Below are 22,548 nucleotides of genomic sequence, written 5' to 3'. Positions count from 1 at the left end.
GGGACAGCCATACACTGGGGTTCCCGCAGGTAGTTCAGGTACCAGCCAACAGCCAGCATCAATTGTCAGATGTGGGAGTTGTCAAGTTACCCCCAAATGTTGAATCTGCCCAGATGAAGCCCCAGCTATCATGGAGTGGGGACAAGCTGATCCAAGTGGGCTCCGTCCTAATTCCAGCCCACAGAATCAGGTATACAAGAGTTGTTTCTGTCCACTAAGTTTGGGGTGACTTGCTACCCAGCAACAAATGACTGCTGTGTTTACACGGACACATACAGTCACACATGTTAAGAACAGTCCTCATCTCCAGCATCCTCCTTCCCTGACAGATCCATCCAAGAGGCTGGCATGAGAAATGCATCCATGGATCTGTCCACCAGTGACAAGAACACCCAAAGAAAGCCACAATTGGCCTCCGCCTTTTGCCTCAGATCTCAACAGCCCTCGAGGTCTCCAGGGGCACAGCAAACTGCACGATCTAGCCGTGGAGGGGAAAGAACGCAGGAAGCCCCGTGTTACAGAAGATAACACTGAGAGCCATGCAGCTAAGCGGCCTGCTCAGGACCATGGCCGCTTCACAGCAGAGCTAGGCTTCGATCCCCCCGACTCCCAGCGAAGTGGTTTGATTCTCATTAGCAAGGTGCCTAATTAGGGCAGCTCATCAATACATCCCACAGAAACAAATTACCCTCTGGCTCAAGCCTACTTACCTGTAGGGTGGCTGGGCCAGCCCCAACCTTCTAGGGGTGCCATCCTGGGCAGGGGACAGGAAACATGCGCCAATGGGGCCACTGGGGCAGTCGGGCAAGCTCCGGGGGCTGGGGGAGGGGGGGCTGCCTTCCTCAGGGCACCCCACCTTGGGGGCCGGGCGGGAAGCAGGAGCTGGGCCTTGGTTTCTCTCCTCGCCCCCTCCAGGGAGGCAGATGGCCTCAGCAGGCCTCACCCACCACGATATGCCAAGATGCTCTGCTCTGCTCGGAGAATAATTTTTTTCCAGAGATGAATTTCACAAAGTAGGCCAAGGGCCGTGGGACCAACCCCTTTGCTCGTGGAGGCTGAAGAGGATGTCCTCCGAGGGTCGGGGCCGCCTCAGAGAGACTTCCAGGCTGATGGCCCGAGGGGCTCAGGATACTACCCCAGGATAGGAAGGACAGGAAATCGGCCTGGTCCCCCAGTGTCTGCTGCTATGGTGACCAGCTCTGACAGTGGCCCCTGGGACTCTGACATCCCTGATGATTGTCCCAGCAATTCGGGCCCAGGCCCCTACTCCTGCCAGACAACATGGTCCACCAAGAGCCACCCACCATCACATTAGACCTTTACGAGGCCCATCTGCACACACAGCAGCTTCTGGGGAGAAAAGAGGGAACCCGGACATGCAGTAGCCCTGTCCCAGTGATACATAGTCTCTGCGTTGCATAGTAAAGAGAAATAACGCGAGGCAGGAGAGCGTAGGAACATGGACTCCAGAGTCAGGCTGCCTGGCTCTGCTGTGTGGCCCTTGCACAAGTCACTTAATCTTTCTGTGCCTCACCTTCCTCCTCTGCAAAATGGGAATATTAAGAGTGTCTAGGGCCAGGTGTGGTGGCTCATGCCTGTAATCCCAGCACTTTGGGAGGCTGAGGGAGGCGGATCGCCTGAGGTCAGGAGTTCAAGACCAGCCTGGCCAAGATGGTGAAACTTCATCTCTACTAAAAATACAAAAATGAACCAGGCGTGGTGGTACCCGCCTGTAGTCCTAGCTACTCGGGAGGCTGAGGTGAGAGAATCTCTTGAACCCGGGAGGCAGAGGCTGCAGTGAGCCAAGATCACACCACTGCACATCACTGCCTCAGTGACAGAGTGAGACTCCATCTCAAAAAAGAATGTCTACACTATAGAATTGTAATGGGAATTAAACCACTAAATGATGGTATTTAGAAAGTACTTAGAGTCACATAGCCTCCCTTGGCAAGTGCTTGTTAAACTAGAAATAAATAAAAATAAAATTAAATTAAATTTAAAAAGCTCTTCTGAGCTGCTCTCATCCCTGAAAGGTCACGTAAATTCTGCCCATTATCTGGAATGGCTCTACGGAGGCCAGAGAAGGCAGAGTCACCTCCACACCAGTCACAAAAGTCGGCACAGCTAATGCCCAGGGTGAGGTTGCTATAACTCACACGCTTATATGAGGGCCACACTGAAAGCTGCAGAGGGAGGCCTGGGCTCAGCGGAGGTTTTGCAAAATGGGAAACCCGCATCCCCAGAACCCAGCCTTGTGTGAAATGCAGGCCCGGGGACACCAGCTCTCGCACTGAAGAGAAAGCCAGGAATCTGGTTTTTTGTTTGTTTGTTTGTTTGTTTGTTTGTTTGAGATGGAGTCTTACTCTGTCGCCCAGGCTAGCCTGCAGTGGCACGATCTCGGCTCTCTGCAACCTCTGCCTCCTGGATTCAAGCAATTGTCCTGCCTCAGCCTCCTGAGTAGCTAGGATTACAGGCGTGCGCCACCAGGCCTCACTAATTTTTGTATTTTTAGTAGAGACAGGTTTTGTCATGTTGGCCAGGCTGGTCTCGAACTCCTGACCTCAGGTGATCCACCTGCCGTGGCCTCCCAAAGTGTTAGGATTACAGGCATGAGCCACTGCGCCCGGCTCTGAGTTTTTAAAACGGGGCCTCTGATCAGGTCACCAGGCATTCAATGTTGACCAAATCACCACACCAAGTGCTGTAGCTTTGATGTATGGTAATGAGTTCACCGTCTGATAGGGTAGACCAACAAGGACCAAGGAACTGTGGAATCATCTGGAAGCACGGAAAGCAGCCCAGGCCAGGGATGTCCAAGTGAGAGGTAAAAGAAGACATCCAACCCAGCGCAGAGTCAGGGAAAGAGGGCAGGGGCCTACTAAAAGCAACGTGAACGGTGTTCCAGGCAGAGGAAACAGAAAATGCAATGCTGGGAAGTGTGAGGAGTACGGAGGATGTAGAAGTGGAGATAGTGAGACAGAATGCTAAGGCTGGAGACTACGGAAGTACGTGGCAGATTCCTAGAATACTCTTGGGGCTAAATCCCATCTCTGCTGGGGAAATGCTGTGCGTCCACGGGAGGCCTCTGAACATCTCAGCATAAGTGGGTTAGGACGTTGCTTTCACTAGAGCAGGTATACAGCCCTTAGATGGCCCCAGAGATGACACTGGCAAAGGGCCCTCTTGAAGGAAGAGCGTTTCTTAGTCATTAGTGGGACTTAGTGGGAAATCGCTCTCCCACTGCTGGGGCAAGAGCCACGGGGGAGCAAGCACGAGAGACAAAATCACATTTCCGGAGCCCCTGGTATGTGCCAGGCATCGTGCTGGGCCCTGCATGTAGAGTCGCCTATTTCCTCCATGTGGAGATGCTATGAGGGGATTATTTTTGCTGCCCCCATTTTGCAGATGAGAAAACTGAGGCACAGAGCAGTCCTCTGGCTGCCTCATGTAGCTGGCAAGAGCAGAGCCAGTCTGTTCGGCAAGAGCCCTGCTTTGCCCCTGCACCAAGCTACCTGTCTGGGGTTTTCCCCTCAAAGGGATGAAGGTAGGGGTGGGGGAGCTTCAGCAGGTGCAGCAGGCAATCCTGGGGAGGCAGTGCCTGCCACTGGCCCCACATGCCCATGTCACCTCCATCACAGTGAGATTACCTCTCCAGGGGCCATGCTTAGCTTTGGGGAAGTCATTAAATGCCACACCAAACTAGACAGAATATAATTGCAAGGCAAGGAGATGTTGAAAGAAGTTCTGCCTGGGAGCATGAGCACACAAACACACACAGAGACATACTAAGGTGCACAAATAAACGAAGACACACACTGACACACACACACACAGATCTCCACGTGTGGATGCGGACACACAGGCACACATTCAGAGACATACTCAGAAAAACACAGACACAAAGACACACACATAGAAACACACTAAGATACACACACAAGGACACAGACAAAAAATGAAAAGACCCACAAACACACTGCTGTATACCCTCATGGTGATGAGAGTCCACGAGGGAGGCAGGTGTTCATCAGTAACCCACAGAGCTATGTCTGACACCTGCTATGGTGAGTGCTGTAAAGATGGGGTACACAGCCTCATGGGGCCATACGAGCTGGAGCAGGCAGCTGCCCCAAGGAAGTGATATTGAGTAAGCTCCAAGGATCAAGGAGGAGTTGATGGGAAGAAGTACGAGAAGAGTGTCGTAGGCAGAGACAGCAGGTCACCCAGTGGGGCTATGGTGCAGGAAGGAAGGAAACAAGGAAACAAGGAACATGGGGAGCACAAGGAATGTGGCTCGGGGGAGCACTAAGTGAGGGGGGGCATCCGTAGTGAGGAGGACACTTTTGATAGGTATGTGCTATGTCCAATGAACGGTTTAATGTACTATGTACGATTAATACACAACTGGTTTAGTTGGTATCCGGGAGGTGGTGAGTAGGCTTTGGAAAAATGTGTTATGTGTTACTGTTGAGTTACTCATTAGAGTTCTTGCTTGTAAGCATGTTTGCAAGAAGGTCAGGTAAATATGTAAGAATATGTGCCATGTACAGTTAAGCATATGTAGTACTATATATTATTCATGCTGGCTAGGGCACATGTACAGTTATAATGTGCCAATTAAAAAAGAACGAAGGGCATGCTGAATTACACTAATACAGATCTGAATTTGATTCTTATAAGTTACAATATATATGGTAAACCCTAGCGCAACCACTAAGAAAATTCTCAAATAATACAGTTAAAGAAAACCTCACTAATTAAATTAAAATGCTACATTAGAGAATATTCACTCAATGCAAAAGAAAGTAGTAAAAGAGAAACAGAGTAACAAAAAGATATGGAAAACAAAAAGGAAAATGGCAGACAAATTCTACTATACCAATAATAGCATTAAATATGAATGGATTAAACAATCCAATCAAAGAGCAGAGCTTTTCAGACTGGATAAAAAACATGATCCAACTATATGTTGTCTATAGGAGACACGCTTTAGATTCAAGGGCATGAACAGATGGAAAGTTAAAGGATGCAAAAACATATAATGCAAACAGCCACCGTAAGAAACTGGGAGTAACTATATGAGTATCGGACAAAACAGACTCTATAGCAAAAAAAAAAAAAAGGGTACTAGGGAAAGGACATTTGCTAAATAAAAGGGCCAATCTGTGAGCAAGAGATAGCAATTATAAATGTATATATGTACCTAATAACAGAACACTAAAATATATGAAGCAAAAACTGACAGAAATGGAGAAATAGACAATTTAACAATAGTTGGAGACTTCAACACTCCACTTTCAACAGTGCACAAAACAACTAGACAGAAGATCAACAAGAAAACAGAAGACTTGAACGACACTATAAACCAAGAACAGAGGGCAGTGACCAGTCCATGCTGAGCATGGAAGGTTAGTTACATTGAGGCTTTCACCTCAAAAGCAATGGAGGGCCATTGGAAATGGTACTTTTTAAAACAAAATGCATTTTTAATTGATACATAATATTTGTATATATATTTATGGGGTACATGTAATATTTTGTTACATGCATAGAATGTGTAATGATCGAGTCAGGGTATTTAGGATATCCATCACCCAGGTACTGGAAACATTCCAAGTCCTCTCTTCTAGCTATTTTGAAATACACAACACACTGCTGTTAACTATAGTCACCCTGTTCTGCTATCGAACATTAGAATGTATTCCTTCTATCTAATTGTATGTTTGTACCCATTAACCAACCTCTCTTCATCGTCCCCTGGAAACTCTTCTTCTTAAACTTCTATTAAAAACTTCTTAACCAATTTTTAATAACCTCACTTGCTGCTGTGGTCAAGAGAGTGGAGAAGCCAGAGTCAGCAAAGGAAGAAATTAGTAGACCAAAGTCCAAGGGAGAGGCAATGGGGGCATGGGTCCAAGCGACAACGGTGGAGATGAAGGTAGGAGATGGGAAGCAGGAGGTATCTAGGAGGTAAATCCCCAGGATTTAGTGATGAACTGGACATGGGAGGCATACAGGAGAGGGAGGTAATCAGGGTAGCTCCCACGTTTCTGTCCTGTAGACCCGGATGGAGCCATCCCTAAGATGAAGACCCTACAATGGAGAGAAAAATTAGGTTTTGAACATCTTGACCTGGAGACATCTTTGAGACAGACATTCAAGAAAAGTCAATAAAGTGGCTTAAAGGAAAGAAAGAGATGTCAAGAAGGCTGTTGTACAGAGAGGTTTGGCACCCAGAGGCAGAGACTGGAGAGCGGGGAGGCAGTGATGTTGTGGATACAGATGAGGTCACACAGGGTCAGGACACAGAGTGAGAAGAGATGGACCTTGAAAGGACCGACATAATTAGAGGCCAGTCAGAGGAGGATGGGTCTGAAAAGAAACAGGGAAGTGGTGGCAAGGGGTAGGAGGAAAATGAAGAGAATGTAGTATCAGGAGGGCCAAGAGGGGGCTCTGTGGGGGAAGCGGCGGGGTGGGTGGGAGATACAGAAATGGGATTGAGTGTGAGCCAGATGCTCTATAAATGTGGCTGAGCAGGAGAGGAGGATGTAGGTGAAGGGTTTCTCTGCCCTGCCTTCCTTCATATACCCTTGTGCCTCAGTTTCCTCCTCTGCAGACTGGGAGGTGGTCCAACAGCATAGGCGAGTGGAACCATTTCTGACAGGCTCCAAGCACCATGCAGAGGTTAGGGACTGCTAATCTGCACTGAACAGTAAGACCAGGGAGCCCCTGTCCTAGTGGCAGACCTGGTGACCTGCCTTGTCCACCTCCTTGGTGATAGATCATCCTCCTTGCCCAAAAAAGTCTCTCAAAGACCTTGCTGGGCTCCAATCTGCTACAGGACAGAGCTTGGTCCCACCTGGGCCCATCCAGGGTTTGGTGACCATGATTCCTGTGGTGTCTCCTTGAAGGCAGGTTGCCCTCTGAGACCAGCCACCCGCTGCCTAGGCTAGAGAATATCACTGAATCCACATGGGGAAGGAGGGGAGAACTACACGTCCCAAGCCTAGAACCCTCTCCAGCAGCCCTCACCAACCTCGCAGGCCTGCAAGGCCAGTGTTTGTCTCCCCTCTTGGTCCCATAGCTCTGTGTACAGCCTCTGATTACTGTGCTGATGATGTCATTTGGGGGGTATTTCACTACAGTTGACTCCTCCACCAATCGAAAGCATTTTTAAGAACAGGGACTGCTTTCTCTTCATCTTTACATTCCTAGTGTTGGCTGAGTAGATGGTGGATGGATGCATGCACGGAAGAAGGGATTTTTGTTGGATGTACAAATATGTGGATGGGTGGATGAGAAGGTTGCTGGGTGGCTAAATGGATGAATGGATAGATGAATGGGTGGGTGAAGGGGTGGAGGAATTCATGGATGGATGGATGAATTCGTGGATGGATAAATTCATGGATGGATGGATGGAAAGATTCATGGATGGATGGATAGATTCATGGATGGATGGATGAGTGAACAGACGGATGGATAGTTAAGATCAGTAAGAAATGGGGAAGCACAGCTGGATAAAGTGTTAGGTGGATATTACAGTGGATGAGAGAGCAGATTTATGAAACAGCAGATAAGACTATGTTGGGTGGGTGGTGGATGAGTGGGTGATGGATGATAAAGAGGTGATCCCCCAACCCCTGCTAGACTTCCAGTCCACAGGTGCTCACAGATTAGACAAAACTAAAGGGTGAAAAAAGTTCTCTTTATTCCATACTCCAGCCCGTATCCCCTGCAGTCCCCTAGGTAGACACCCAACCTCTCTTACACCTAACAGCATCCCCATATATGAAGGTCAGCACACGACCCCCTGGGACAGAACACCTGCATGTGGCCCGGGCTCTACAGCCACGCTGTCTTAGTCACCTCATCTTTTTATGGCCTTTCCTAACAAGTGGCACCTGGACACACATTGGTAGTAAAGCCCACAGAGACCACTGGGCAAAGCGCCCTTCTCAGAACATAACCCAAGCCCCCCATGACCCTCTTTGCACCTGCTCTATGTCCAGGAGAGGAGAAAGCGCCCCTTGCCCACTGCACGCCTGCCGCTAAAAGCCTACAAATCCACACCAGCTGGTCACTCACACAGAAAGCCAGCCACGCCCTTACCAAGGAAGCACAGCTGCCACCTTGCTGGGGGCACCAGGCATGTCCCCATGGCAACCTCTCCACCCCCACAATGCTGTAGAGTGCCAGTCCTCAAAACATTTGTGTGCCCAAAGGCTTCCCACCACGAAGACCCCTTTCTGGGCAGAGATTACAACATCCAGTTCGTCACAGATGCTCTCCTTTGCCTATTTTCCAAACGTCCCCTCCCTCCCTTCAGTGTTTCCTATCAGGCTGAACCCAGTGGGAGCCAAACATAAATTGGATCTCATTTCTCCCGTTTTAGACCCTCAATATCTTCCCACTTCCACGAGAATAGAATCCAAAGGAATCGGGCCACTACCGTGGTCTAAAAGGGCCTGCGTGAGCAGTAACCACTTCCCCCTGTGACTTCTCTCCCTCCTCTCTTCTCCCCTCTCTAGCCTCACTGGCCTCCCTTTGGTTACAGGACGTTCCAAGCTGAGTCCCACCTCAGGGCCTTTGCACAGGCTCCTCCTGGAGCTGTGAGCTCCCCGGCCTGAACTGTGCCTGCACAGCTCCTCTTCATGGATCAGGTCTCAGCCTCCAGTGTGGGCCTCCATCATCACCCTGAATAAACAGGCGGCCCCTCCATGTGATTTCAGCACTCTTTCCTCCATTCTTTCTATTTCTGTCATTACACATTTATTTGTTTAGCTTGCCCTGCCACACCCAGCACCTGGCATTGTGCGGGGCCAATAGCGCGTGCTCAAGAAATACCTGCTATCTGATGGATTCATGTCAGATTCAGAGCAAAGACTCTGGCCGGACTGTCCGCGTCCGAGTCTTGTGTGACCTTGGGCTAGGGAATGAACCTCCCTGGGCCTCAGCAGCCTCAGCTGCAAAATAGGGTGACACCAGAGCCTGCCCCGAGGGAGGCTGGGAGGATTCAATGAAAGAACGAAGGCCAGGGACCATTCTCCAGCCCCAGCCCCAGCCCCAGCCCCAAGTCCTTGCTTCCTGGAGCCGGAGCAATGAGTGTAAGGTCTGCCATGGAAAGAAAGAGCTTATAAGGTAAAAACGCAAACTGTAGTTCAGCCACAGAAAGGAGGGTTGGACTTGACTTTAAAAAAAATTCTAAAAAACTTTTTTAATAAAGGCTACAAGTCTATCTCCTTCCTTCTTTATCAACGACACGATTTATTGACCGGGGAGGCCATATTGACTAAATAAATCTTGATAATGACCACGGCAGCAATCAATACCTGCTTATTACCAGCCCCGGCCGAGAATTCCATCTTGCGGAACGCAGGCCGGACGACAGGGCGCGCCACACGGCTCCAGGACCAGCGGGGCCGGGGATGGATGGCCGGGTGGCGCTCATTCTCCTGGCTGGGAGACACGCTCCCAGCTGGGAGCGGGGAGCTTTCTCTCACCTTCCCCCGACCCATGCTTCTCAGGCTTTGGGGCCCAAATCCATTTCCATGAGTTGACGGTGGCAAAGTATCTTCAAAGGTTTTTAAAAAGAACAGAAAGGGGCCGGGCGCGGCGGCTCACGCCTGCAATCCCAGCACTTTGGGAGGCGGAGGCAGGCAGATCACATGAGGTCAGGAATTCAAGACCAGTCTGGCCAACATGGTGAAACCCGTCTCTACTGAAAATAAAAAATTAGCCAGGCGTGGTGGCGCACGCTTGTAATCCCAGCTACTTGGGAGGCTGAAGCAGGAGAATCGCTTGAACCTGGGAGGCGGAGGTTGCAGTGAGCTGAGATTGCACCACTGCACTCCAGCCTGGGCAACAGAGCCAGACTCTGCCTCAAAAAAAAAAAAAAAAAAAAAAAGCATACAGAGAAAAATACTGACATAGTGACTGTAGATGGGGGAACCTCAGCAGTGGCATGAGACAGACATCAGTCCTGGGAGGGGCACCTCTGGCCATTAGTGAGGCCACAGCAGGAATATGGGTGGCCAACAGCCCTGGGTCTTGGGTTCAAGTCCAGGCTGGGCTGCTTCCTGGCAATGTAGCCAGGGACTAAGCCTTCTGTGCCTCACTCTGCTCATCTGTAAAATGGGAATGGTCATAGTTTTCCTTTCATAAAGTTGCTGTGGGAATAAAAATAAGACAATATAAAGGGCTGTGAACACTGTCTGGCATTGCAGTAAGAGTGCAAGCTCCATTTGTTAAAGAAATTCCAGGCCTGCACAGGCCTCTCCGCAAGCTGTCTTCTGACCCACAAAGCCAGGCCCGGCCTTGCTAAGCCCTGCCAGGCGGCATGCAGGGAGGCCTGACCTCCTGTCCCAAGCTTCTCTGCAAAGAGCCAGTGCACCTGGCTGCTGGCTGCTGGCTCCGGGTGGGCCGCGCTGGGAGAAAGACCCAGGTTAGATTCCTGTCCTTACAGGGTATGGTGGGGGTTCCTGCGCCTGGCTGGAGTTCAGGTGAGCTTCTCTCATCTGATACCTGAGCGGCTAATACTACAAATCAATCTCTAGGCTCCACCCAGATTTGGGCACCTCTGAGCTGACCAGTGAGGCCTCAGAGGTGAATGACAAACAACAATGATGGCAATAATAATAAAGGTAATACTAGTTGCTCTTGTTTATTGGGGAATGATGGTGTCCCAAGTGTGTGTTATGGGCTCTCCATCAAATCAAATCTTCTCAATGTCCCTGTGAGGTAGGGGCTGTGTTTCAGTCCCATTTTACAGATGAGGAAGCTGAGGCTTACAAAACCGGGGAGTTGCCAAAAGCCTTCCAGTGAGGAAGTGGCAAGATCGGGGTCTGAAGCAAGATCTGACCACTCCGAGCCCAGCTCCCATCATTGCAGGTGCAGCTCCCAAGGCAACTGAAATTCAACAGGAAATGCCCTTCCATTTTAAGAAAGATAACAATAACAACTGCCAATAAAGATAATAAATAGCAATTAATAATAATCACCATTAGGAAAGGCTCACAACATGCCCAGCCCTAGGCCAAGTGTCTACATGGAACTGTCACTTTCTACTTCTCACGATCCTTGAAGAAAAGTACTTCTACCTCCAAATGATTATGAAGTAGAAGCTTTATGAGGGCAGGACTTGGTCTGTTTTGTTCTTTGCTACACTCTCAACATCTCAGGCAGCTTGGGACACATAGCTGGGGCTGAAAAATGCTCATCAAATGAATAAATGACCTGTCTCAACAAACCAGGGATGCTCCATTCTAGACAGAAAAACTGGGGCCCAGCCACAGAAGGAAAGATGGGTCTCCTGCCTGATTATAAACAAGGGGTCCCTGGGCATGGTGGGAAAGAAAGCCCCTCAACCCTGGGATCACTACCCAAAGACCCAGGCCACATTCTCATGCCTGCTGGGCTGATCCAGTGGGCCTGGGAATCAGGAGAAGAATGTCACCTGGGTCCGAGGACGTTAACTGGCTGTCTTGTGTCCCAGACGACAGCCATCTCACAGGTTATAGGGATGCTTTCAGCTCTCTGTGGCTAAGGCCACCAAATCATCGCTTATGACCTGCAGCCTGCCAGCAATTAATAAATAGATATATTAATTAGATGGGAGCTGCTTCCCAGGTTGGAAGTGGGGTCACCCTAAGGCGACACTGATGGAGCTAAAGGTAAACCCTCATTTGCCACAGGCCTGAGGCCGGTGCCCAATTCCCAGCAACTTTCAAGAGCCAGTGAGCCAGGGGTCCCCCAAGACTGCCCTTCAAGGTGAAGTCAAGGGGCAACTGCCCCCAACCTCATCCCTCCTGTGGATTCAGCCACCCCATCATTCAAATATTTATTGAGCACTTACTATGTCCCTGCCCTCCCCAGAGAGGGAAGCAGACAGTAAACAAATGAACAAATAAATATACAAATAAATATTAATCACATCAGGTGAGGTAAAGTGAGGAGAGGGGAGCTGATTTGGAAAGAGAAGTCAAGGAGGACCTCTCTGAGGAGGTGGTATTCAAGTGGAGGACCGAACTAACTGAAGGGAGGTGTCTGGAAATTGTCTCAGAGAGAAGGAACAGTAAGTGCCAAGACCCTGAGGCTGGGACATGCTTGGCTTGTTTGAGGCACAGCAAGGAGGCCACAGGGGCTCGAGTAAAGACGGGGAGAGTGGCGGGGATGGGAGGGGGATAGGATGGGGGGATCCTAAAGCCTGAGGGCAAGTAAGGACAGATAACCGGGAAAGAGACAGTGCTGGGAGTGACGGCTCCCCGGTGCCCCCCAAGACATGACAGCAACCTCAATGGAGAGTCTCCTACACCCTGAGAGCCTCATGCAGATGTCCCAATCCCATTTCTTCTTTCCTGTGGGACAAGAAACAGACTTGAAGGCACAGTTATATGGCAAAGAGATGTGTAAGGGTCAACGTCTGCACCTGCTGGAAGGAGCCAGTATGAAGAAGAGAGAGGACGGAAGGACGGGAGGAAGGTTGTTTGGTTGATGGAAGCTCCTAGACTGCCATGGAGTTAGCAGGGGGTCCCATGTGTCCCAGGTACGAGTCTGCAACAGAATTTCTGCTGCACTCTGCCCCTGGCTGGGCCAGCTATGGGATGGATTTCCAGTGCAGCATGGGGGCCAATCACACTCCCTGAAGTTGAAGATGGGCACGATGCATTCTCATGGAATGCCCTTTCTCCTACTACCATTGCTATCTCGCGAGTATGCACCGGGCAACTAGGATTCAAATCCCAGCTCTTCTCCTTTCTTCCTACATATGTGTCTTTGGGCAAGTTATTTCCCCTTTCAGAGCCATGGTCTTCTCATCTGGAAGATGGGTGTAGCAATGGTACCTCCTGGAGTGCTGGGATTACAGGCGTGAGCCACCGAGCCTGGCTAATTTTTGTATTTTTAGTAGGGACAGGGTTTCACCATGTTGGCCAGGCTGGTCTCAGATGCCTGACCTCAAATGATCTGCCCGCCTCATTCTCCCAAAGTGCTGGGATTACAGGCATGAGCCACCGCACCCGGCCATGCAGTGTCATGTTATATCCTCCATCCCTACTCCTCATTGGCAGGTGGCAAAAGTGAGGATGGGGCGGGCCCAATAGCCTGCTCAGAATCTTCCCTTGGCCATACTGCTTCCTTCAGTTCCTTGGAGGCACAATTCTTCCACCCTCCTCGGGGTCTCCGCAAATGCTATTCCCTCTTCTGAGATGCTTTTCCCTAACCTTGTCCTTGAGATCTCAACGGAAGGGTCATTTCTTCCAGGAAGCATCCCCTGAGGTCCAGACCCAGGCAATTCCTTTGCCATATGCTATCTTGGAATCTATTCCCCTTGCCCATCCGGGAAATGACATGTGCATCCACTCATCCCGTGGCCTGTGGGCTCTGAGAGAGCTGGCACCTTGCCTTCCTTGCTTGCTATATCATCTTTAATACGTAATTATTAGTTATTGTATTTGTGTTTTTATATATAATTATTAATTATACCATAAGTGGTGAATGTACAGTTCTGGAGTGAAGGATAATTGCAATTATTATTCATTTTAACATTATATCATGTTTCAATGTGCTGGGCATGGATCTCAGCGCTTCGTATGCATTAACTCACTTAATCCTCAAAACAGGCTGGGCACAGTGGCTCACACCTGTAGTCCCAGCACTTTGAGAGGTTGAGGTGGGAGAACACTTGAGCTCAGGAGTTCAAGACTAGCCTGGGTAGCATGGTGAGACCTCCATGTCTACATTTAAAAAAAAAAGCCAGGTGTGGTGGTGGTGCACCTATAATCCCAGCTACTTGGGAGGCTGAGATGGGAGGATCACTCGAGCCTAGGAGGTTGAGGCTGTAGTGAGCCCTGATGGCACCACGGCACTCCAGCCTGGGTGACAGAGTGAGACCCTGTCTCAAAAAAATAATAATAAATGTCATCACAACAATTCTTAAGGAGGTGACTACTACTATTATCCCCATTTTATATATGAGAAAAGTGAGGCTCAGAAAGGTTAAGTGACTCACCCAAGGTCACACAGCTGGTAAGTGGCAGAGCTGGGATTTGAACCCTGGCCTCCTGGCTCCAGAGTCCAGGTAGTCTTTGGAGGTGGAGGGTGTAGGGCTTGATTCTGCACACCACATCCCCTGGGACACCCGCACCCACAGACACTCGTAGCGGATGACAGACACTCGCAGGCGTCTGTAGCAGCAAGGTCTAGGAGTGACGGCCCCACTCAGGGAAATCTGCCCTGGGCTGGCGGCCCCTGTGACCCCTGTGGTCTCTGGATCCGCAGCACCCACGGTCCACACCGGCGGCTGGGCAAGTCAATGGACCATAATGGTTCCTGGGGAGCCATTTACCCCATCCAGCTTGAGCGACGAGCGGCTCACAGAGTCTTAAGCACCGCTGGGCCCCCCGGCGTCTCTGGGCAAACGACCAGCTCAGGCCAAAGAGGCCAAAGGATTGATTGATTTCTTTCTTTCTTTCTTTTTAATGACAAATGCATATCCTGCAACTGCTGTTTCACTGGGCTGAACTGAAGACTGGCAGAGGCTGGGGTGTGCTCGGGAGGGGTTTCAGGGGACAGCCACAGGCCCATTTTTGGGGGTGTGGGCTCCTGGGAAGAAGCAGAGACAGCAGGCTCTGAACGCTACTAACCAGGTATCTTCATGGGTTAGTCAGGAGCCTTTCATTTGTTCTGGAAATGCAGCCTCTTCTGGAACTAGGCACTGGGAAGGTGCAACCTGTGGCCTTGAGCTACAGAGAAGACCCTCCCCAGGACCCTGACAGCTAGCCTGACCCACTGAGGACCCCTGGCACAGGGCCCTGGCACTGACTGTTCCCTCTGCCTGGAATGTCCCTCCCAGGTCTCCACTCCCTTCTCCACTGGACCTGCCCAGTGTGGCCAGAGATCCTGATTTTCAGGGGACACTAGTCACCTGGATTTCTTAGGTAAATCTCCTGCGTTCTAAATGCTGACAACTTACACAAAAGTGTTTTTAAATATCACACTAATCTAGACAGACACATCCATGGGCCAGACATAGCTCCCAATCTGCAATTTCTGTAGTCAGAGCTCCCAAAATATAAGATACTACATATAATATTAGTACAATACTAATATAGTAAACCCCCAATGGAGTAAGAGAGAAGAGAAAACTTGCCCAGAAATCTCTAAAACAACCTGGAAGGCCAGCAAGTTCCAGCCACTGCTGTTTATTTGGTTTTCTCCTCTCATACTCTAAAAATACCAATGACAATACGAAGTCACTCAGACTCACAGGGCAGCAACTGTGTGCCCACACTGTGCTAAACCCTTTCATGTTCAAAGTGGTTTAATCTTCCTGAACAACCTAGAAGGTGGAGACTATTATTAGTCCCATTTAAAGACAAATAAAGTAAGGCTTGGCGAGGTTAAGTGACTCATCCAAGGTCACACAGCTGGTAGGTAATGGAGTCAGGATTTGAAGCCAGGCAGGGGCCTCTTACCACCCTGACTCTTCATGCTTCTCTCTGGAGGGAAAGGGTCAAGAACAAGTTTTGGGAACTGAGTTTGATCCACTTTAATACTCTTAACTGGAAAGTTAAAACTTCAGCCATGCCACAGCCTATATATGACAGCCATGACATAGAACAGTAGACCCAGGGCAGGCAAACTACAGCTCTCAGGCCAAATCCGGCCCCCTGCCTGTTTGTATAAATAAAGTTTTATTGGAACACAGCCACGTCCATTCATTCTTATTGTCTACGGCTGTTTCATGCTAGTGGCAGAGTGGAGGCTTATGGCCCACAAAGCCCAGTGTATTATTATCCAACTCTACAGAAAAAGGTTGGCCCCATCTGATGGTAAACCTAGCATGTGTAGAGAGAGACCATACCCTGAGAGGGTTCTATGGTCAAAACCCTCTGGGGTGTCCTTAGCAATATGGGAGCACATCTGCATATTACAGTGGGGAACCAGTGGTGGAAGCTTCTTTAGTTTTCTTTAGGCTGAGTGGTCACGACATTTGGGCTCAGAATGAAAGAGATGAAGGAGACAACCACAGGGAGATGGGAGGAAAAGGGTCTTAGGCAGAAGAAAGCATACATGCTAAGGCCCTGAGGTGGGAATGTGCTCGATGTGTTTGTGAGACAAAGAGAAGGCCGCTGTGGGACAGTGGTTGGAGAGGGAGCCAGAGAGATCGAGAGAATGGGGCAGATCCTGGGGGATCTGTCAGGGGAAAAGAATTTGAATTTAATCTAAACATGATAGGAGTATATTTTTTTCTTTTTCTTTTTTAAACAGGATCTTGCTCAGTTGCTCAGACTGGAGTGCACTGGTATGATCATAGCTCAGTGCAGCCTCCACCTCCTGGGCTCAAGCAATTCTCCCACCTCAGCCTCCTGAGTATCTGGGACTGCAGGCAGGTGCCACCATGTCCAGCTAATTTTTTTATTTTTTGTAGAGAAGGGGTATCACTATGTTGCCCAGGCTGGTCTCAAACTCCTGGCCTCAAGCAATCCTCCCGCCTCAGCCTCCCAAAGTGCTGGGATTATGGGCATAAGCCACCTCGCCTGGGCCATAATGGGAATATAAAGTCTACATCCTCCAAAACACTACAAGTCATTTTGGTGACGGGCTCATTGAGGCTTAGAAACCAAGTAACTCCATCCTAGACATAATTTTTTGTTTCAAAAATATTGCTTAAAAGGTCAATAGCCCCACCACCACGACCACGATGGAGAAAGAAGGGGAGGGGCCCAAGGTCATCACACTTGTAATCCCAGCACTTTGAGAGGCCGAGGCTGGCGGATCATTTGAGGTCAGGAGTTCAAGACCAGCCTGGTCAACACTGCAAAACCCTGTCTCTACTAAAAACACAAAAATCAGCCAGGCATGGTGGCGTCAGCCCATAGTTCCAACTACTTGGGAATCACGTGAACCCGGGAGGCGGAGGTTGCAGTTAGCCAAGATTGCGCCACTGCACTCCAACCTGGGTGGCAGAGCCAGACTCCATCTTGAAAAAACAAAAAAGAAGAAGACAACGCATTTAAGTGACCCACAAAGGTGACAGCATCCTTCACCTTTACAATAACTCGTACAGCAAAGGTGGGCACAGCCAGCCGACTTCATGGGCTAAGAAGCAGGAGACTTGTGATGTGGGATGGTTCACCCAGGAGCACTAGAGACCACAGAATACAGGTCTTGGGGTCCTTCCCCCCTGCCAACCTCTACCATCCCTGACACGACCTCCAGTATATGACAACATCATAAATAACAAGCACCTCCAGAGGAAAAATATCAAACAGAAGATGGGACCCTGAATCCCAAGGCCAGGAACAAAGGCAGGTCACCACCTGAGTCCCCTTCCAATGCTTCACCTCTGCCAGGCCCGGCCTTTGAATTAGATAGCCAGGAAGCCGCCGGAAATTCAGCCCTTTCAGAAGTAGCACAGAAAACCACAATTTCTGGGCAGCCCTGTCTACCATCATCCAGGACCATATATTTAGCACCAGCCAAGGTGCTCACGTTTGAAATCCCATCTGCCGGAAGAAAGGTTACCACGACAGAATGTCAAGTTCGAAGATAGAATCCTCTTTTTAACAGGAGAGTTTAAAAAAAAAAAAAAAAAGGAGAAGAAAAGAGAAAGAAAAACCACCACCAGCATCAGAAAAGCTGTTCCCTCTGGTCAAAATAGCACCGTGCTCATCTGAAATAACCCACCGAGACACTTATTTGCTTCTTTTAGCTGGTCCGTGGTTTCTCCATTTTCTACAGTGAATTCAAGTATTAATAAAAGAAATTTCAAGACCCCCAACAGCAAAACCAGTGAGGGATGAGATGTTGCTTGTTTTTTCTTCTTGCATTCAAAGAGAGAGCCTGTCTTTGAGAAGCAATCTCTGTCAAGTTGAGAAACTACAATTTTGGGATACCCAGAAAAGGCTGCTGGGTTCTTTAAATAAATTCTCAACACCTGTTTCTAGCTCTTTCTGCAGAAAAGGGCCACAGGGTGTGGGTTCTACGGACTTGGAGAGGCAGAGGGAATGGGGTCACCCACTGGCTGGAGTTATAAGAGAGTCCAAGGGTTTGTCTTATTCTCAGAGCGGTCCTCACCTAATGCCAACCCCTCTCAGGGGGCTGAGCCATGCCAAGCTCTGCGGGCTCACGCTCCCCACCTCGGCTGCAATTGGACCTCGGCAGTAATTCTATTATGGTGAAGTTTCCAAAGTTAGGATTCCGCCAACAGGGCTGATAGCTTATTTACTGCTGTCATCTATAGAAAGAGGAATTTTGACACATTGTTAAATGATAGCACATTTAGATAAGTCAAGCTGTCAGAGGCTCTAATGGATGTCTAAACTCTCTGTGGCTGATATGTAAAATTTATGCACTTCAGAATATCATAAGGTTATAATATTTTAATCACATCCCTGCTCTTTTCTAAACTTTGAGCAGGGGAAAATATTCCATCAAGCACCATCTTGCTCTCCTGCGCCAGGAGACTGAGTGTTCCCGGAAGTTTCTCCAAACTCCTTGGAAAAGTCCGGCCTCTCTTTGCTTATACTGTTCATCTGCCTCCCAACTGCTGACATCCGAAGCAGAATTTGCCCCTTCCTCCCAAATTAGTACTATGTAATCCTATCGGCCAAGCTCCTTCCTCCCCAGAAACACAGATGAGCATTTGGTCTGGGGACCCTCATTTGGACTGGGTGCCCCCCAGCTCATTGTTAGCTCAATTAACTCTCTTTGGAGTCAGGGAAGACAGCATGGGAGACTGGACCCAGAGCATCGTAAAAAAAGTAGAAAGTTAAGCAGAAAAAGAAAATCATAAAGGTATGAATCCGGTTACGACGATTATACACAGAAAAGCCATAAAAAAATACTGCATTAGTAATGTTCACCATAAAGCAATCTTATAACCAAATGAAATATGCCTAGCATTATCTTTGGATGGAATTTTATTTCTTCTCGTTTCCTGAGCTGCTAGCAGCAAAGGCAAAAAAGAAGCAAAGATGGGGGGAGGTAGTCTCAGGAGTGGCGGAGTAAGGTGGCATATCTCAGATCACCTTTACCATCGGCCCAAAGTCATTAAGGTTGTTGACTGACTTCCAGGCTGGGAAACAGCCCTGCTATGTACAGAGACGGTGCTGGAAGGAATAATAACTGGAACGCTTCCATTTGTGAAAAATATACATTTCCGGAGGGCTGGACGCCAGGCTGCTACAAGGTCACCTTTCTTGCCAGGATCAGTACGGCGTCAGCGACGTGGTATGGCCTGGGGACACGGGGCGGCCTATGCTGCCTAGGCCACTTTAATGCTCAGCAACCACGCTGCGAGAAACCATTCAACCTGAACAGCCAGGAGTGAAAGCCACGCACCTCCTCACCATCACAGGCAGCTCAGCCTCAGGATGCGGGACCAGGGCTCTCTGGCTGCCCAGGCCTGGGCCTGGGGACCTGCCTCTCCTACCTGGATCTCAGAACAAGCCGGCAGAAGTTCTCCTTTTTGTCTATTTCCCCTATAAGAGGAAAGCAGGGGAGGGGGAAAAATGAAAATAAAAATGTGTCGTAGGAGTCACTGGCATTATGTACAAGAGAGGATCCCAGGCCAAAGTGCTTAGGCTCCTAATCCACTTCCAACAAAAATGCCATCAGTGAGGATATGGGGTGGGGTGGGGGTGGGGGGCTGCGGCCTGTTGGCCAGGGGACCAACTGAAGATTTCAGGCTGGGGGTGGTGAACACAGCAGATGGAGGGCCAAAATGTTTGCACGCGGCCACGGCTGCCACGTTTATTTCTCTGCTTTCTAGAAGTGTGCTGCCTTGCAAACTCCCACAGGGATACCCCCTCCACTTAATATCGATGTAAATGAGTTTACCCCCCTTCCCTAAGAGCCTTCTCCGGTGTGCCAGACACACCAGCCATTGTCTTAACGAACAACCCCCCCCCTTCACACATTCACCCTGTAGGCTGGGAGGTCTAGGTCCTATCTCCCCATCACCTGAACAAACCCCTCCACCACCCCTTACCTTCATCCTTTCCAGTTCAAATTTGCTTTCCATCTATGCATCTTCTAAAACGCTAACAAAGGGTTCCCAGATCAATGGGCGTCCAGCTGGAATCAAGATTTGGGTGACCTCAACCGTTCTACAAAAGACCCCTTGGGTAGAAGATTGAAGAGAGTGAGGTTCCAACCTCCCCAGCTCAGACATTAGCCCCCCGGGAGCCGCACCCACCCCTCAGCACCCAGCCCCTGCCTCTCCCCGGGCTGCAGCCCGAGCTCCCCGGATTGAAAACGAGTTATCTAATGAAAATTGTGTTAACTGACATTCCGGCCGACAGGGAGCAAATACCAGCGCTGTAAATCTCGCCGCGGAAATTTTCTCCAGCCCGGAATAACAATAGGACCCTGCAAAGGGCTTTCGCCAGCCCTTCTGGTTCCTCTCCTCTTGTGTGCCACGTTCTTGTCATTCCTTATGTTACAGAACATCAATCATAAATAAAGACGCTGTCCCCCAGCCGTGCCCGGGTCTCATTTACAAACATTAGCAGGGAATACGATTACCATTGGCCTTCGTGCCAAGCCCAATGTGGCTGCCCAATTCTCTCTCTCTCTCTCTCTCTCTCTCTCTCTCTCTCTCTCTCTCTCTCTCTGCCTCCACAACCCCCACTCTTCCAGAAAGGCCACTTTAGCATCATTTAAGCCGGCAGGCACAGCTCGCAGTCCTGCCCGTCTCAGTTGGCCACCAAACTGTAGCCCCAACTCGAGTGCAGACCCGGAATTGCAAGGCACTCGGCAGTTATTAACTGCATGCCTCAGTGCCCCGATTTTCTCCCCAGCTCAATGGCTTTGGGGGAGGGGGAGAGCGAGGAGCGGGGCGTTTGGAAGGACGGGGACTGGGAAGCGGGGAGAAGCGGCGGGTGCTAGAACCACTTATCAGAAGAAACTTAACGAGATTTGCCGGCGGATTAAAAAAAAAAAAGTGGGTCCCTTTTTATCTCCAGACTGATGATCTCGCGTCTTCCGCGAATGTCACGGTCAAGGCAGGATGCTCTAACCGCCCCGTTATCCGCACCATTTTCCCGCCCCTGATCCCCGCCGCACCCCCCGAGACTTTGCGAGACTCCAAGGCTGGGGGACCTTGCCAGGCGCGTCCGGGGCACCCCGGGATAGAACAGAGGCCGGAGCTGCGCCTCCACGGTGCGTTCTCTGAGATTCCGCCTCCCAACCCCGGCTCCTAGCGGGTCTGCAGAGAATACCTCCAAATCTGGGGGAGGCACACAGACTCCCACAAAGGGAGGATGGGGAGCAAGTGATGGGGTTTGGAAGAGTCGCCCTAGGGAAGGAGAGAGAAAGAGCAGAGAAGAGATGAGAGAAACAGAAGAGACGGGAGAGACGGGAGAAAGAAGAGACGGGAGAGAGGACAGAAGGGGAGCGGCGGGGAGAAACGCAGGAGGCAGAACAAGCGAGAAAATCTCTCATTTAAAAGTTCCCATGGGCCCGAGGGCTGGGAGTCACCTGCTCTGCGCTGCTCCCGGCTCTCCACCGCCCTGGAGGCAGGAGCGCAAACTTGCGCGCGCCCGGGCCCATCTCCACCGCCCGTCTGCATCTAGACTTGGGAATGGGGTGGAAGGGGGGTAAAGGCAAGAAGCAAAGACGAACCCCAAGACCCCGGCCCGAGGAGAAGAGGTCTGCCGGCGCGGGCGGCCAGTCCGGCGGCGGTGGCTCTGGCGGCGGCCCCCGGGTGGTGGCGCGTCCGGGCTGCGCAGCCAGGCGGGCGGCGGCGGCTGAGGTGCCGGCGGGCGGCGGGGCGCGGAGCCGCCTCCTCGCCAACCCCGGCTCCCTCCTCCTTTCCTCCTCCTCTCTCCTCCTCCTCCTCCCTGCCCGCCAGCTCCCTCCCTCCCTCGCCGGAGCCCCAGCCGGGTGCGGACAGGCAAGCGGCGCGCTCCGCGGCCTCCCCGGGCGCCGCGAAGTTGGGAGGCGCGCAAAGTGCGGCTCAGGGGAACCGCCGGGGAGTCCCGCCAGCAGCCCCCTGCCCGGGGTCGCAGCCCCTGCCTTCCCCGCGCCTCGCCCGGCCGCTCGGCCGCTCCGCCGACCGAGGGCTCACTAGCGCTTCTCCATGGTCGCGGCAGCTAATCGATGACTGAACCGAACAAAGAGCAGCGGCGAGATCAATTCCTAATACCTATCGATGGGCAGCGGGCGGCCGAGCCCCGGCGAGCCCCGGCAGCCGCCGCCCGCCGCCCCGGGGCGCCCGCCCGCCCGCCCGGGGACCTCCCCAATGCGCCCAGGGCGCGCCCGGGGCTCCCCACGGCCGCGCGGCCGGCGCTGCCCGCACTAACCTGGAGTCGCCGTAGATCAAATCGCTTCCAATATTGAAACATCGATCCCACATTGGCGGCCATCTTGGGGGCTATCGAGACGCGCACACACAAGAGTTTGGCTTTTCTCAATGGCTGCACTCAATATCCGGGCTGGACTCCCCCCAGCCCCGGGGCCGCCGCCGGCCGCCCGGGCCCTGAGCGCCGCGGCCCCGGGCCCCTCGGGCGCCCTCCGGCCTCCTGCCACCCGCTGCCCCTCGCC

At 50.9% G+C, this 22,548-nt stretch overlaps 1 protein-coding gene across 9 annotated transcripts in view; it reads right to left on the bottom strand.

The window, feature by feature from the left end:
* Window positions 1-22,500, bottom strand: part of CUX2 (cut like homeobox 2) — a 322,157-nt gene extending 299,657 nt beyond the window's left edge. For 5 of the 9 annotated variants that reach the window (XM_077954996.1, XM_077954997.1, XM_077954998.1 and 2 more), the window contains exon 1: window positions 21,628-21,753. Coding sequence is in view for 4 of the 9 variants with exons in the window: in XM_077954994.1 (XP_077811120.1) it covers window positions 20,293-20,454 (162 nt within the window). In the remaining 5 variants the exon portion in view is untranslated. Of the gene's footprint in view, window positions 1-20,292; window positions 20,463-21,483; window positions 21,754-22,307 lie in introns of those variants that run through there. The other 4 variants (XM_028829880.2, XM_077955002.1, XM_077954995.1 and 1 more) reach the window with 3 other exon arrangements.
* Window positions 22,501-22,548: the final 48 nt, after the last annotated feature.

This window comes from Macaca mulatta, chromosome 11 (genome assembly GCF_049350105.2).
Source record: "Macaca mulatta isolate MMU2019108-1 chromosome 11, T2T-MMU8v2.0, whole genome shotgun sequence".
Classification (NCBI taxonomy): Eukaryota; Metazoa; Chordata; class Mammalia; order Primates; family Cercopithecidae; genus Macaca; species Macaca mulatta.
This window is presented reverse-complemented; position numbering and strand designations above follow the sequence as displayed.